This window comes from Tursiops truncatus, chromosome 10 (genome assembly GCF_011762595.2).
Source record: "Tursiops truncatus isolate mTurTru1 chromosome 10, mTurTru1.mat.Y, whole genome shotgun sequence".
NCBI lineage: Eukaryota > Metazoa > Chordata > Mammalia > Artiodactyla > Delphinidae > Tursiops > Tursiops truncatus.
Window position 1 is genome coordinate 75,811,769 of NC_047043.1, and position 15,246 is coordinate 75,827,014.

General features: G+C 39.6%; 1 protein-coding gene across 8 annotated transcripts in view; it reads right to left on the minus strand.

The window, feature by feature from the left end:
- Positions 1–15,246, minus strand: part of CADPS (calcium dependent secretion activator) — a 480,039-nt gene that overhangs the window by 140,589 nt on the left and 324,204 nt on the right. For 4 of the 8 annotated variants that reach the window (XM_073811329.1, XM_033865230.2, XM_073811330.1 and 1 more), the window contains exons 12-14: positions 6,298–6,434; positions 2,444–2,631; positions 206–364 (exon numbers count right to left, since the gene is read on the minus strand). In XM_073811329.1, the coding sequence (XP_073667430.1) occupies positions 206–364; positions 2,444–2,631; positions 6,298–6,434 (484 nt within the window). The remainder of the gene's footprint in view (positions 1–205; positions 365–2,443; positions 2,632–6,297; positions 6,435–15,246) is intronic. The other 4 variants (XM_033865233.2, XM_033865231.2, XM_033865234.2 and 1 more) reach the window with 1 other exon arrangement.

Genomic DNA, 15,246 nt, shown 5'->3' on the forward strand with positions numbered 1-15,246 from the left:
CCTAAATACCTGACTCAAATTCATTCCTAATACACGGTGTTTTTGTCCATTGCTAGGATTTTTTTAAAAAGTGCGCGTTTCAACAGAGACTTCAGGAATACACAAAGCTTGGGGTTTGCTAAGGTGGAGGTTGCGGCATAGATGGGGGGGTAGAGAAGGTCACAGACATCGCAAAACACAAGCCAGTACACACATAACTTCTTACCTTTTGGGCTCTGGATTTGCCTGGGTTTTGGGATTTTTTCTTTTTTTGGATTCCTTTCTGGTATCTTTTTTAGCCTCTGGTTCAGATGGGGAGGGAGTTTTGCTCCCTTCAGGGTCTGTATTTGGTGTCAGCCCACTAAGGTACGCATGCATTTGTTGACTTTGGAGAAGGGGTGGTCGCATGGGGCATGCAGAGAGTGTGGCCAGCCATGGGAGAATCAAGACCACACATACATGCACAAACAAAAGAAAGAAAAAGAAGGATGCATCAAAGAGCAAGAGCAAATGCATTCAAACTAAAATAATAAGCAAAAAAAAAAAAAGATGCAAACTTGCATAAGGAAAATCAGAACTGAAAATAAGAAATCCAAAACTGTTTCCATGACAAGATGTATAAACCTAACTGTGAATCAAGTGGCAGTCTTACAATATGAAATCCAGACAATGTGTATCATAATTCATGATGATGTTTACCAGGGAGTTTACAAAAACACTTCATTATTTTATAACACTTCCTTATTCAGTAACATATGTAGAATACAGTGTGACAACCCAGAGAATATAATGCAACTTCTCTCTCTCTCTTTAAAGAATTCAGTCCAAGAGGCTGTAACAGATAGTCATCAAAGTGTATATTTATAAAAAGCTGAATTACGCAGAGACAGTCCCCAGGTATCAGAGTTTTCATGAATATCTTTTATGCAAATGAAAGGTCACGTGCTGGGCTAGCAAACCTTATAACAATGGGAGGTGATGAAAATCTTGTTGCCTGTTAAATATTCAAACCTACAATGCTATTGTTATCCAGCTCTGAATGTTGAAGTTGCATCTCATAAAATCTACCAGTGCTAGAGAGAGGAAAAGCACAGAACTAACCCCACAGACACTTCAGAGTTGTACAGCGTGCAAAGATGAAGATGACTGATACAGTTCTGATTTAAAAGAAAATGCAGTCAACTCTGCATGCCCCCACATATGAATTTCCGCAGAGCAGCAACTTGTTCATCACAGGCTGGGTTTCTGAAGATACCTAGTTTTCCTTGGGTGTGCCTTCCCTGGCTATTGGTTGAGGTGTCCGGGGTAATGTAGGGCTTGTCTTTATAGTAATGTGAGGCTACATACACTGGGATAGTAAACTGGCTGTGGCAGTGTGGAAACTTATTCCATGTCTTCACAGCCAAATGGTAATGCTCTTAAATTATTTGCTGCCTTGCGTTATTCAGAACACGGAACTTTTCCTCCAGGAGCTGGGCAATGTCTAAAGAAAGAAAGTACTTAGTATGGAGTTGGGACTGATGTTCTGGCCTTGTCTATAAAACCTATAAACTGAGGGGGTTGGTTACACTGTGATCTCTGAAGCTCTTCCCAGCTCTGCGGTTAAACTCTAAGTGTCATGATTATCTGTGCCTTCCAGCTTCACCTAGCTTGTTTCAGCTCTTGCTTTGCCTATGCAGAGCATTTGTTTATGCTGCTCCTTTTGCCTGGAACCACTCAACTCCTACTTCAGCACTCAGCCCAAGCAGCGATTCCTCGAGGAGGTTCTTCCTGCCATCCTGCCAGCCCATCTGAGTTGTGTTCCTTTATTAACTGCTACCATGGAGTTTTATTCCTTCTTCTCAGAGGACCAATCTCTATATAACTCTGCCCTCATTTGGTGTCTGGTTTCTGCTCACCGTGCACGCTGAAGGTATAGCAGAGTACCTGACCCTTAGCAAGTAATCATTAAATATTTATGGAATGAATGATAGCAACAACAAAGGCAAATACTCATTTAGCCCTTGCCATGTCCCAGGCATTGTGCTGAACCCTTTATATCCACTTGCATCCTCTTGACAACCCCACGAGGACACTATCATCCCTGTTTTACAGATGAGAAAACAGTGGCAGAGAGGGTTTAATTACCATCCAGGGTCATGGAGAGCAAATGGAGCAGTCATGACTTGAGCCTAGATTGTTCTAATTTCAGAGACCACTCTAGAAGTCCTGTTTGCCATTTCTGTTAAGTCTCTTGAAAGGAGAAGAAATTCAGACCTGTGTGTTTTTTGTGTTTGTGTGGCTGGTGTGTGCGTGCGTGTGTGTGTGTGTGCGTGTGTGTGTGTGTGCACGCCCACTGGTCTGTACTACTGAGGGAATGCGGATGGATAGAGTTAGAGATGACCCTAAAAGCAGGACCAGTCATAAACCATGGCCAGTGCCTTAAAAAATATTTTTAAAGGAATACCTCTGGACATGTGCTTACCTGTTCCCATGGACGTGGGATGCACAGAAGGCAAAGCTATAGTGAAGGAGGGTGGGGTCAATCATGGCGCCATTTTCTGCCCGTTCAAGCAAATCTCTGAGGTAACAGAGATGTCGGTGACACCCTCGGACTCCATTTCGGGCGCAATACTCGTCTAGTACAAACACCTGGCCAGGACTGAACCAGCCCTGTTTGGAGAATAAAGGAGAGACTTTCTTTTAAATATAGGTTGGGTTTTTCTGGGGGAGAGCTGCTAGAGTTGGGGATGACTGGAGAAGGGGGTTAACAATAGCCACAGAGCTAACACTTGCTGATTGCTTATGAAGTGCCAGCCGCTGTGCCCAACGCGGTGCGTGCTATCTGGTTTAGTCCTCATGACAGCCCTATCAGGCAGGTGCTGCTATCCCTGTTTGATGGTCGGGAAATTTGAGCTCGAGGGAGGACATAGAGTTTCCCCAGCATCCTGCAGCTAGTAAGTGACGGCATCTGGATTAGCAGAGGGCATGATTCCAGAAAGAGAGGCTCACCCACTGCTTTAACACTGAAGCGTACACCTTAAAAGAGTGTCGGAGTGTGGGTAGGGCACAGTCTTGGTTACTGATAAGAGGAAATCATAACATGAATGCCTTAAATTGGTACAGTGCTTTACCCTTGACAAAGAACTTTCAGTTGAGCCCCGTAACAGCCTTGAGAAGCAGACAGAGCAGGTTTATCTCCATTTCACAGATGAGGAGATGGAAATAAGAGCTCACAAATAACACAAAACAGGCAGGACTCGAACCCAGCTCTGTCTTTCTTCTTTTTAATATTACAGAATATACCTACTAACATGGAAATATGGTCACAATGCAATAAATTATTGTAAAATAGTATGTAAGTATGATACTATTGGATTCTTATTTCACTTTTTTTTTAACATCTTTACTGGAGTATAATTGCTTTACGATGTTGTGTTAGTTTCTGCTGTATAACAAAGCGAATCAGCTATATGTATACATATATCTCCATATCCCCTCCCTCTTGCACACCCAGCTCTGTCTTACTCCAAGTCTTCTGGGTGTTTTGTTTTTTTTTTAATACTCTGGAGCACTAATAAATACTAGGATTGGTCTACATACATGCTAGGACTTCATAAATCCTTTCACTTTGGAAGAAAAAAGTTTTTTAGATTTAAAACGGAAGATAATAACAGAACTTTCCAAAGAGAACAACATGACTAAGTTTTCAAGTTGTGAATCATATAGGATTCAATTAAACTGAGAGGAGCTTCCTGGGCCCCGGCTGAGCGTTTTGCCTTATTCTTTCCCTGGAGGTTATTTGTTTTCTTATCATGTATTTGCTCGCTGCAGGACCACACAAAACTCTGCTCTGAAAGAGAACCCGGATGGAATCTCCGATCCAGAGCAGACTGGTAGGCATGATGGGGTAGAAAGTGCTGCCTCTATCATGCACTTAAGAGCTGATCAGACAGGCTAAACGACTTGACACTCAAAGGCACCCTTGGAACAAGCCTGAAATCCAATCACTTCTTTCAGTTTGGGTACCTTTCTGAAGCAAGAAAGAAACCAACTGAGGTGATACATTGTAAGCAGAGAATTTAGGATTGTCTTAAATATAAATTTAATTTTACTTTGAGGGTCTTCTCTGAGTCATCTTTTGAATATGGCTCCGTCTTGGGAGAGAAAAGGCAAAAGGAGAAAGTGACCAGGTGGCAGGTAAAGGCCAAGGAATTGCAGCGAGGGAGGCCCCTGCCAACACTCTCCTCTGGTATTAGTGATCCGGGGAAACTTCTATAGACAACATGCAGCTCAGCAATGCATCCAACGAAAGACGGCATCTTTCCTATTTCAAATGATAAGTTACTGCAGAGGGCGGGAGAGTAGTCGAGGCAGTGGGCTGCCCCTATAGGCAACTTCTTTGCCACTCCATCTGCTACCCCAAATGCTAAATCTTAGAAACAACACTGCTGTGAAAGATTAAAATATATTTTCTACGACTCAGATGACACCAAGTCTTTTGTAGATGCCAAAATAGCTGCTTTGAAAAGAGTTGAAGAAATATCAATTAGGAACTCAGTCGAAGACACAGAAAAATTTATGTATTCCTGCTGGTCGGTCTCCAAAACTAACTGAAAAAAAAGATTGTAATAATGAGAAAATGGAATATATAGAGGCAGGAGATAAGGTCTTTTTAATGGCTGTTATTTTCTGAAATTTGGGGATGATGATTAATAGATACAGGTACACAAACGGGAAAGGAAACTGTTTTATGATATTCAGAATTAATTTTGGATTTTTAGGCCTATATATGATTCACAGGGAGCGAGCTTCAAAATTTCATTTCTGGTTTAATTTTTTCTAGAGGGCACTCACTCCTTAGTGATGAATTTCTTAGTGAAAAAGAAAATCGTTTTAAGAAATTAGGATTTGAAAAAAGTCTTGAAAATAAGACTCCTCAAAAAATTCCTCAAGAGACTAGGAATTGTACATAAAAAGAAATTATTTAAGTTCAGAGGCATATTCTTACAAGTTTCACGAATGCAATTTATAATTACATGAATAATTACATAATCGTAGGAAATACATTTGAGAAAAACTGCCTTGCAATGCAAGGTAAGGTTTTCTTTTTTTTTTAAGTCAAAATGATGTATTCCTTTCCAATTTGGCAAAGTTCAGACTTCTGATGAAGTGATTCTAAACGTGAGATAATCAATGAATCTTTTGTGAGACGAAGATTAATAAATTATTCCACATAATCCCGCTTCTGTTTTTTAGACTATTTTATCTACCATTTTAAATATTTTGGATCTTGGCACAAAACAAGAAAAGGAATTTAAAACAAAAAAATTAGTCAGGACAGATTTAGGGTATAGCCATACCATGTAGACAAAAAACCCAGATTTTCATTATATTTATGTTAATATCAATAATATGTTAAATTTAATAATATACAGATATATTAACCTTAGTATGTGGAGTCAGGGATGAGGCTTTTCCTCTGTGTAAAGCCATTTCATCCTTTCCCCTCACCTTTCCCATCTATAATGTGGGATTAATAGCCTTTATCTTTAAGCAAGGAAGTAACAATTTCTGGTTTGCAGAAGGAAATAAATTGGGTCTCTTTTAGGCTTTTGAATTTGATGGTATAACCTCAAATCTATCTTCATAAATCTAATCAACACGTAATAGCGGTCCCTTAAACTTAAATGGATTTAAATCTAGGCTTAAAATAGGATTTCAAGAAATGTTCATGCTCTTGCTGGAGAGCGGGACTTCTAAACGTCTAAAGCACCACACGAAAATTCCCCCAAAGGGTGAAAAATGCTTCGAATACTAGGTAGAAAGAAGAAAGCCACTCAAACAAACAAACCCAAACCCATTTACCTTATGAAAAGGGAAGTGAACTTGATTTACAAATCATTTTGATCTTTAAAAAAATAAACAAAAAGGACCCATTCATTTCTGAGACAGGAGCACAGGGTCTTACTATGTGGGGTGGGGCGCGAGGGGAATCTTAATGTCTAAGAAACCGAGGCAATTTTTACAAGTTCTCCATAAGCAGGTGCCAAACTCAATTACCCTCTTGAGAATATTTCTCATGTAGCAGCTGAAAAGGGGGAAGCTCAGATAGGGAGGCTGGGGAATTGGATCCGTCTCTACTGATAACTTCCTCCCGCTCTGTCTTCTTTCTTTGGTAACTAAAACTATCTCAACACAGGAAATCAAGAACACATTTATAATTGTTAAAGGGGCTCCACAACGGAGAAAAGAGCTTCTGACATAAAGGTAGAAAAATATTTTATTTTTTGAAATGTTATCACGTTTCAATTGCTGTATACCAAAGAATATACTTGCCAGGCAAGAATAGGAATCATTAAGTCTGTGATCCAAAGTAAGACGTTGCACCATCTCAAAGAGGGAAGCGTGGTCAAAGTTACAGGGGTTGGAAGAGATAAATTCATCCATGCCATGTTTTTGAGCTCTATCTGCGTCTGTTCATTTATACATGTAGAGAGAGACACAATTTAGAGAAACACATCATATTTTCTTTGACATTTCAAATACACAGGAATTCACTAGGCATTACAAATGCTAGCTGTTTCCCCGTTACCTCCCACCAACATCCCCAAGATATTCTTTTTATACCTCCCATTGTCAACTTGCATCACTTACTGGTGAGTTTATTGCATTTCGGCAAAAATATATTGGCATCAACATGTTTATCAAATGATCACAACTCCAGTGCATTTATGTTGTTCTTGAAAAACTAAGCACTCGACCGTAACTTCGCCTGCGTTTCACCAAACACTGAAAGCAGATCGGATCTTTGCTTATAAAAGCCTATTTAGCTTTTAGGTTAATAGATTCTGCCATTCCAGTGGTTATATCTAGAGCAATTTCTCTACAATTATTGGGATTATCTGGAAAAAAAGGGTTATGCTGATTTTCAGCAAAGTGACAATATTTTTATCCTCCCCTTCCAAATCCCCGTGGCCGATTTGGTTGCACAAAAGGTTTGGGTCCCCATCCTCCAAAATTAAAACAAAATAATAACAAAAGATGTTCATTGAAACCTGGAGAATAAGTTCAACGGGAATTTAGTTTGTGATAGCCAAGGACATTGCCTTATAGTGTGCTTACTCAGTTAGCGAAGCTTATGAAAGACAAACAAATGTACTCAGCAAGAGCTATGATCTGCCATTTATTGTGAATTAATAGTCTCAATGTATTCACACTTTTCCTTACAGGGTGAAGGCTGTAGGCAAAACCTCCTAAGGGCTAACTAATTAATCTCAATATGTGTAACTAAAATAGTCTATATTCAATCGGCAAAATAACTCAGAGAATCCGACTCGAGTGAGACCAAGCAAATCCCAAAGAGGAAGGAATGAAGGTCCTAGACATTAAGGGAATCGGCTCACTCTGTCTCATATTTACTCACTGTCCTGAAATGCTGTGAAGAAAAAGAATCTTAAATCAAGCAAGAGTTTATTCATCCCCTTGCGTGCAACATTCTACTGGAATACGGGCACCTGCCAGGGACCAGTGATGCTGTCAGGACACGGGAAAACGGATTTCTGACTTGAGAGGGTATTTGAATAATATTTTCAAAAGTGGCCTTCATCCCAGGCAGTTTTTTTTTCCTCCCTGCTTGGGGGATGGCTGAAAATGGGGGTTATAGCTGCAGTGTGATATTAAGATGATGATTTTTCCTCACATTATTAATTTTGTGTATCCTTCCAACCTCAATGTGTGGTATGTCAGATGTATGCCCTCTTTTTGTTGGGTTTTAAATCTTCAGTCATCTTTCATAGAAGCAGCAAGTGGTCAGTGTTTGAACAGGATGTGTTGTTTATGCCCAAGACACACAGAAGCAACGGTTACCAGAAGGCAAGTTGAAGAATGTCTGTTTTAATAGCCAAATCGCTCTACTAATAGGATAAAACACAAAATTCTGGAAGGGATAACACATGAGCAGGAATTATATTAGAGCATCTGAAAGAATCCTCTTTGCTGGGTTAATTGCCTCAGATTTGTCTTCAGGAGAGTGCTTTCAATTTGAGTTTAGGTGCTTTATCTAGGAGGATTCTTTTGTTTGGTAATTTGGTCTCCAAGCTATATTTCTCCTTTGACTCAGGATGGCTAGAAAGAGAGGTGGCCAGGAAGCTGGTACTGGGGAGAAAGCTAGCTGCTTCTAGGATGTGTGTGTGTGTGCGTGTGTGTGTGTCTGGCTCAAAGCAAGTGTCTGAAACCTGCTCCAACTTTAGTTGTCCCCCTGCAGGATGGCACTCCTGTAATCCAGGTGATACTGCTCCGTCCCTTAGGACAATTCTGCCCTCTCGCCCCCATCCCGTCAGTCCGCGGAGAAACTAACAGTGGGGTACACCCATTGCTCATAAAAAGCCTCACTCACTCCGTGCCTCCCAATTCTAGCAGATAGATGAGGCAATTTGGCGAGCATCAGCTTCTTGCTCTCAGGTTTCTCAGAAGAGGCTGCAGGCTGACAAATCGGTCGGGCCCTTTACTTGGCCAGTTTGCCTCTGCTATTTTAGTGCTCTTCAATTATGATGGTGCAAACAGTCATTTAGCCAGAGAGAAGGGGGCTCTTCTGTAGCTGTTAAAAATACGCCCCACGTTTGAAGTCTCTTCCTCTATTTGCTGAACCTCTTGAAAACTCTGTGATGAACTATTTTGCATGGCTGCCCACTCAGGAAATGGATCTGGAAAGAGAGCTTGCCTCCTCCGTGGAGACCTGGATACAGACCTACCCCCTCCCACCTCCCCATCCATCATCACAAGACGGCTTCACCACGCTAATTCGTGGCTCAGACTTCATCTAAAGAACAATTTCATTTTTACTTACATTTTAAAGCAGGTTTTAAAATATGCTTAAAATCCGCCTGTTTTCCTTTTCCGAAAGTAACCCTATCAACATAAAAATTCCTTTTTCCCTTCTTCCTTCTTTCCTCTCTGTCAGTTCACATGGGGGTGACTGAGCCTGGGACTGATTTAAGGAGGTCTGGGTGCCCCCGTGAGCTCCGCTTTTAAATAGGTGTGGGACACTGGCTGAAGTGTTGATCTGTCTGAGTCTCAGTTTCCTCGTGTGTCAAATGAGCCGAACTTTTAGTTCCCTTTCTGCTGCCACTGTCATTTAATCATCCTTAAGGTCCCTTTACACCTTCCATGGGATGGAGCTTAATGCAGTGGGAATTTCCAGCAAGTAAAACGAGCAGCCCTTGGATTTTGCTTACACAAAATCATCATTTACTCAGAATCAGGCTCATTATCTTAATGGTTCCAACAACTCAAGAGTGCTTAACAGGGTGGCTGGCTCCCATGAAATTTCTGAGAGTTTCATTGAGCTTGTTACATTCAGACGAAAAAAAAAAAAAAAATAAGAGGAGCAGCAGGCCAGGAACGCTTTTTTAAGGTGTCCAAGGAAGGGGTGTGATTTTGATGCTCCATCCAAGCAGGGATTTTGAAATTTTTGTTCTCTGCTGTGTTCCCACAGCACCTAGAACAGTACCTGGTACACAGCAGGCACTCGAAACATATGTGTTAAAATAATGAATTTATCTCACTGAGATAAATAAATGTGCTCTCGAAAAAAATATTTTCTATTTCTTGATTTTAGGAAATGTTGATACACTAAATTCAACAGGCATAGTTTATTTGAGCTAGGATAGCAGGTGACTAAGCCTCTGGGCTTAGAGGGTCACGAAGACTGAATTTGAGGCCAGCTCTGCCGTTACAGGGTATGCAATGCGAGGAAGTTGATTAGTGTTTCTGAGTCTCATTTTCCTCATTTGTAAGTTGAGAATGGTGTTTGAGTCTACCCTCAGAGAGGACTGTTGACAGGATCTGATAAGCAGAACCTGTAAAGCACCTACATGCCTGGCATATACTAAGTGCTCAAAAACCTTAGCCATGAGTGAACGGGCAGGCTTCTTAGTGCCCCCAAAGCCAGTTTGTTTAATATTCTTAGAGACCAAGGCTTTCACTACATTGATCGCTATTAACCTATATTGTTCGTTATAGGCTGCTTCTTAAACTATATTGTTTCTAGGAAGCTGGGAGTCCTTTCCAAGCTCTCTGCTTTATGCTTCTCCTCTGCCCCTGTATAACCAGCTCCTATTCTCTGTCTCTGTTTTGGCTGGGTGATGTTCCAATTTCTCCGTGGTCAGAACACACACTTAAATCCCCTGGTAGATAAAATGTTCCTTGAGGGGTAAGTTTCTGATCTGTTACTTCCCCTGGCAGCTACCAGAGGAGCCAGGTCCTTAGAAGGTGTTTATTAACTGACTTACTCTGACATTTGCATCTCAGGAAACTTCCCATCGACTTTATTAAAGGAGTCACACACATGGGGATTCAGATGGCATCTTGCAAATCCCAAAGTGGGAACATGTGTTCTTAGGGGGAAAAAAATCTTATAAAAGGAAACAGAATTCTAGGTGCAGGTGTCTTTGGATACCATTCAGATTGTCTGCCTGTGTCTCCATACATGTCTAGGACCATATGCATTACATATGTTATCTATTTTAAAATAAAACACTGCAGTGGTCCAGCTGTTCCAAATTCTGTTTCAAAGAACTTGTGGGTGCTTCTCAAGCAACACCACCTAGTCATCCTTTCATGGTCCCAGTCTGTTCTTCTACAGTGCTGAACATTAAAAACTAAATCCTCCTTGCAGTCGCATTTTGCCCTGTGCAAACAATTGGAATTGGTTGATGAGAGAAAAAGAAAACTCCAATGTTGACATTAGCGAGGGGAAAACAGCCCAGAGCAAAAGGATGAGAAAGTCAATTCCTGGATTCAGGACACCCTGGGATCAATTCCCTTGCCAATGTTTGGCATGTGTCAAGGGAATGCAAATGAATTTAAATACTAGGCTGAGCGAAATAGAATTAGGAGGGGAAAGTAGAAGCTTAAAACTCTAATGACGTTTGGATTATCTCTTGCTTTGGGAGACACGTACCAATGTTCTTTTTCATTAATATATGTACTTTTTTTTTATTATTTAAGAAATCAAGGATCGACTGCATTTTAAGAATTTACTTCAATCTTTACCTTTTTCAGACCTGGCTGAACAGTTGCTCAGTCCTGCTTAGTTTGTAAGGGCTTCAAATGTATTGAAAATGGGCTATGTAATTTCATAGGCTCTGGAGCTAGGGCATAATTCAACACATCTTCCAAACAATGCTTCTTGTTTCACTTCTGGGCTGTAATTGCATAAAGATTTTGGAGTTCTTTACAGCATGGGCATAGGAGACTGACTTCAGACTAAACTTAGATGAATAAAGCTGATATTGGTACCTAAACTACATTTATAAACTTAAAAGAACTATCAATGGGTATCCATGACACAGAAGCGGGCTGATGGACATGCAGACTTAGGGAAGGCAAGTATGCTTTCAAGAGGAAACTAATTAAAATTTTTACCCCAAGTTTGCTCAGAAACAATTTTGGTTTGGCATTTAAGGAATGTTGGGAAAATAATGGTTCCTAAAGTGATACGATTATGTGGATTTTATACTCTCATTTAATCTACTTAAATTTCAAGTGATGTTCCTAATTGACCATCCTATCGTTTATTTTGTCTGTGATGTTTGGGTTCATTTCATGTTCGATATTCTTTTTCTTTTTCTCCTTCACAATGGGAAACAATATATCATAGTTTTTCATGATCTCGTCTTAATAGCAAGCATATTTGTGTGATCTTTTTTCCGATAGAAAGAAATTTAGCTATGTTTGCAGTAAGGTCTACCGAATGGAATTTTCTTGGGTGGGAGGGGAATAATATAGCTTTCCAATTTTCATTTTGTTGAGATTTTTCTATTATCCCAACAGCTCGAGGAATGAATACAAAAGGTCAAATCTTTTTATTTTGTAGTATTACCTGTTAGAACTTTTTATAGGCTAGGGAAAAAATGCTGCTGTTGAAAATAACTATGATTGTGTTGTTAACAAATTGTCTGAGGGAGGCTCCTTCCTCTAATGAATCCCTTTTATAATAAACTAGGGGTAGCTGCTTTATCACTGAAATTCAGAGCACAGTTATGGCTGTTGTTATTCCTGATGGATGCTAGAGGCAAGAGAATAGCTCATGTAACTATAAAGTCACTGTGAATTCGAACTGCAAATTAAAAGGTGACTTTGTATCCTTCCTATATGGAAAATGTGTGCTTGTCATATCTGCTTGACAGTACAAGAGTGAATGTATGGTTTGGACAATAACGAACAATGACAGTAGTCAACCTCATCAGAAGACATGAAATAAAGAAATGACAATGATTGATGGCAGCTGACTGTTTACGGATTTTTCTAGAAGAGTTTTTCTTGGCATGATCAAATAACCAGGGGATGTTGTGCCCTGCCTGAGCTCTGCACAGCAAGCAAAAGACTGGTCCTCCCCTGCCTGCTGCCCTTGAGAAACAACTTAATTCCTTCATGGTCCCTTTGACTCAATCAAGCTAACTTGCATGGCCAAGAGAGGATGGCTTCTTCCGAAGCTATCAAGGTCCACCTTGCATTTTGCAGAAATCTCTGGCAATACACCCAAGGGGATAAACATGTGGTATTTATTTCAATGTTCATTTTTATAATTCTTCATAAGACAAATGCTTTGAGTAAAAATCATAACAGAATTTTTTGTCAATGATCTCAAAACCAATAAATGATTTGTAATTTTCCCTGCTGTAGTTACTACATTTTCAATTAATTTACACAGTACTTGATAATATTTTTATGTCCCTGTAATAAGAGCAAACACAAATTTTCTATAGTTGACTAATTAATAATGTATCTTCCTATAAATCACTATAGGTCATGAAAATACTCAGCTGATTAGTGAATAGTATGTTAAATGTGTTTGAAGCAGTTAACAATGAAGTGACCCTTCATTTAAGATGATCTATTGACATCCTAAAATGGTATTTGGAAAATTTTGGCCCTGATTGTGAGAGACTATTCTTTTAAAAAGTCATTTACTTTAGAGTGAGAAGGAAAGTGATACACAGTGTGGTTTGGGGTCACGCAAATTAATATTGAATTCATTCTCTGATGTTGCATTCCTGCAATGTAGCAACTGCAAGTTGACAATACAAGAAGATGCAGCAAAAATCTGAGACAAAACTATAGAAGGAATTGAGGCAAACAACTATTTGGGAGTCTACCAGGACAGCAATGCATTGTTGTGCAAATACATGTAAATTCACTAGAACAAAATTCATTGAGTCATCTATTCATCCATCCTTTCTTTTAATCTTTAAAAAAAGTATAGCAAAATCCTAAAAGCCCACAAAGTTCACATTCTATGGTAAGCTTTTAAAAATGCCTCATCGGACATGGAAAGGAAAGGAAAGTTAAATTATCTGCTTGAAGTGGTAAAAAAAAAAAAATCTGTCTGCTAGCCAGGGGTACATTTATGCAAAAGAAAAGAAAAAAGAAAGAAAGGAGGGATAGAAAGCAAATTAAAGAAAAAAACGAAAAGAAGAAAGGACTATTATTAAATGGTCAGGAGAAATGATGTGACCTACAACTTCTAAGCTCGCATTCAAAATACTCAAGTACATATTTGCCTGCTCTCTTGACCAATTTTTCTAGCTCCCTCTAATGTCTAGTTTTCCCTCAACACATTTTTGGTGGACAGCTTTTTCCTCTATGAATAAAGGAACTGTGTACTCTCTTTTATTAATAACTCAAATAGTGAAGAGAACGATGTTTTTATGTTTTCAAGTTTCTTTTTTTCTCTTACAGGTGTATTTTTAGAAAAATGAATACAAATACAAATGATGTCCTAAAAAGTTATTGTTGTCATTGTTCTTGGGAGAGCAGCAGAGAGATATTTGAGACCAGAGGTCAAAACCCTCCATGACATTGTGAGACTGTGAATCTGAAGCTTCTGTGAATAAGCTACATGAATTCAATTGGGTCCTTAGTGTCCTGTTTTTGTGCGGGCTAGCTGCATGTATTACATGTCTCTTTTCAAAATTAATCCTCTCTTGGGTCTTAGAGCACACCCTCAAGCCAGGTAGGATGAATTCTTTCATGTTCAAGTAATGAATTTACTTTATTGTGTTCTGCAATTTCTTGGAGTCTTGCTCAGTTAACATCTTTGGGTTTCCTACCCCACCCCCCCTTCTATCTGTTAAGGTACCCGTGGTTACCACACCATTGGTTCGCTGACCATTCTAACCTTTGGAATGGGAAAGGAAAAACAACAATAGCAACACATCATCAGGGTGCAAAATGATCTGTTTTCAGGCATTAAGCAGTCAGGTAGCTGTGAATTCCACGAAACAAAGGCATTATTTGCCATTTTGTTGTGACGTTCATTAATATTCTTGGAATAAAAAAAAATTAGGATATGTTCATGGTTGGCTTTACTCAGAGGATCATTTGATGCCAATATGAAAGCCAAGGAGAGGAGGCAATTATGCACACATCACATGCATCCTAGTTTCAGTATGAAGCTGACATTTCAGACCTACGGTCAGGAAAATAACATGAAAAGTTTTACTACAAAGTCTAGACATGAGGAAGATTTCAGAGGAGAGGGAGGAAGCACATTGCAGGTGTCAGATAATCTAGTCTGATTATCTGAGCTGTGCTAGCTATAGGGGAACACTTACCCTTCAGTCCAGCTAGAAGTTAGCAGGGTAAGAAGGAACAAACCAGAATAACATAAAGACTAGCAACAAGGCTCAGGAAAGCAGACAGGAGTTCTAACCTAGCAGCTAAAGTTCTTGGGTTTGAGCAAAGATTGAACAAGAAAACTTAAATGAAACAAAACGAAAAACCAAAGTCAACCCCCCCCAAACCAATAGTAACCAAGATCCCCCTAACTGTTGAAGACTCTTCAGGTGGTAGCAAACTTAGAACCATTCTCAAAGACATCCAACTTTAGGGATCTATGATGTGATTAACACTTATCAGTTGAGAAACAGACATCAGTATGAGACTCATTGCAAGTGATATATCAATCATTGACCAAAGAGCAAAGCTTAAAATACCCCCTCCCCCTGCACTCTTGAGAACGGAGGCACTGATTTTCCACTGTTCCTCTAACACATTGTGCAGGGATCGGGTGTTTCAATGAGAGGCCACTTGGCAGAATAAATCGTGGCAACACTCAACTCAATGATTTGGACGTCATTTCCAAGGTAAGCAACATTGGCCTTAAAAAACTGGAAAATTACAAGTATTTGTTTTAAAAAGTTGTATAGCTAGGCACTGCCTTAATTTTTTCAAGTTTTAACCAAAAAAATAAATAAATAAAAGAGAGAGAGAGAGAGAAATTAA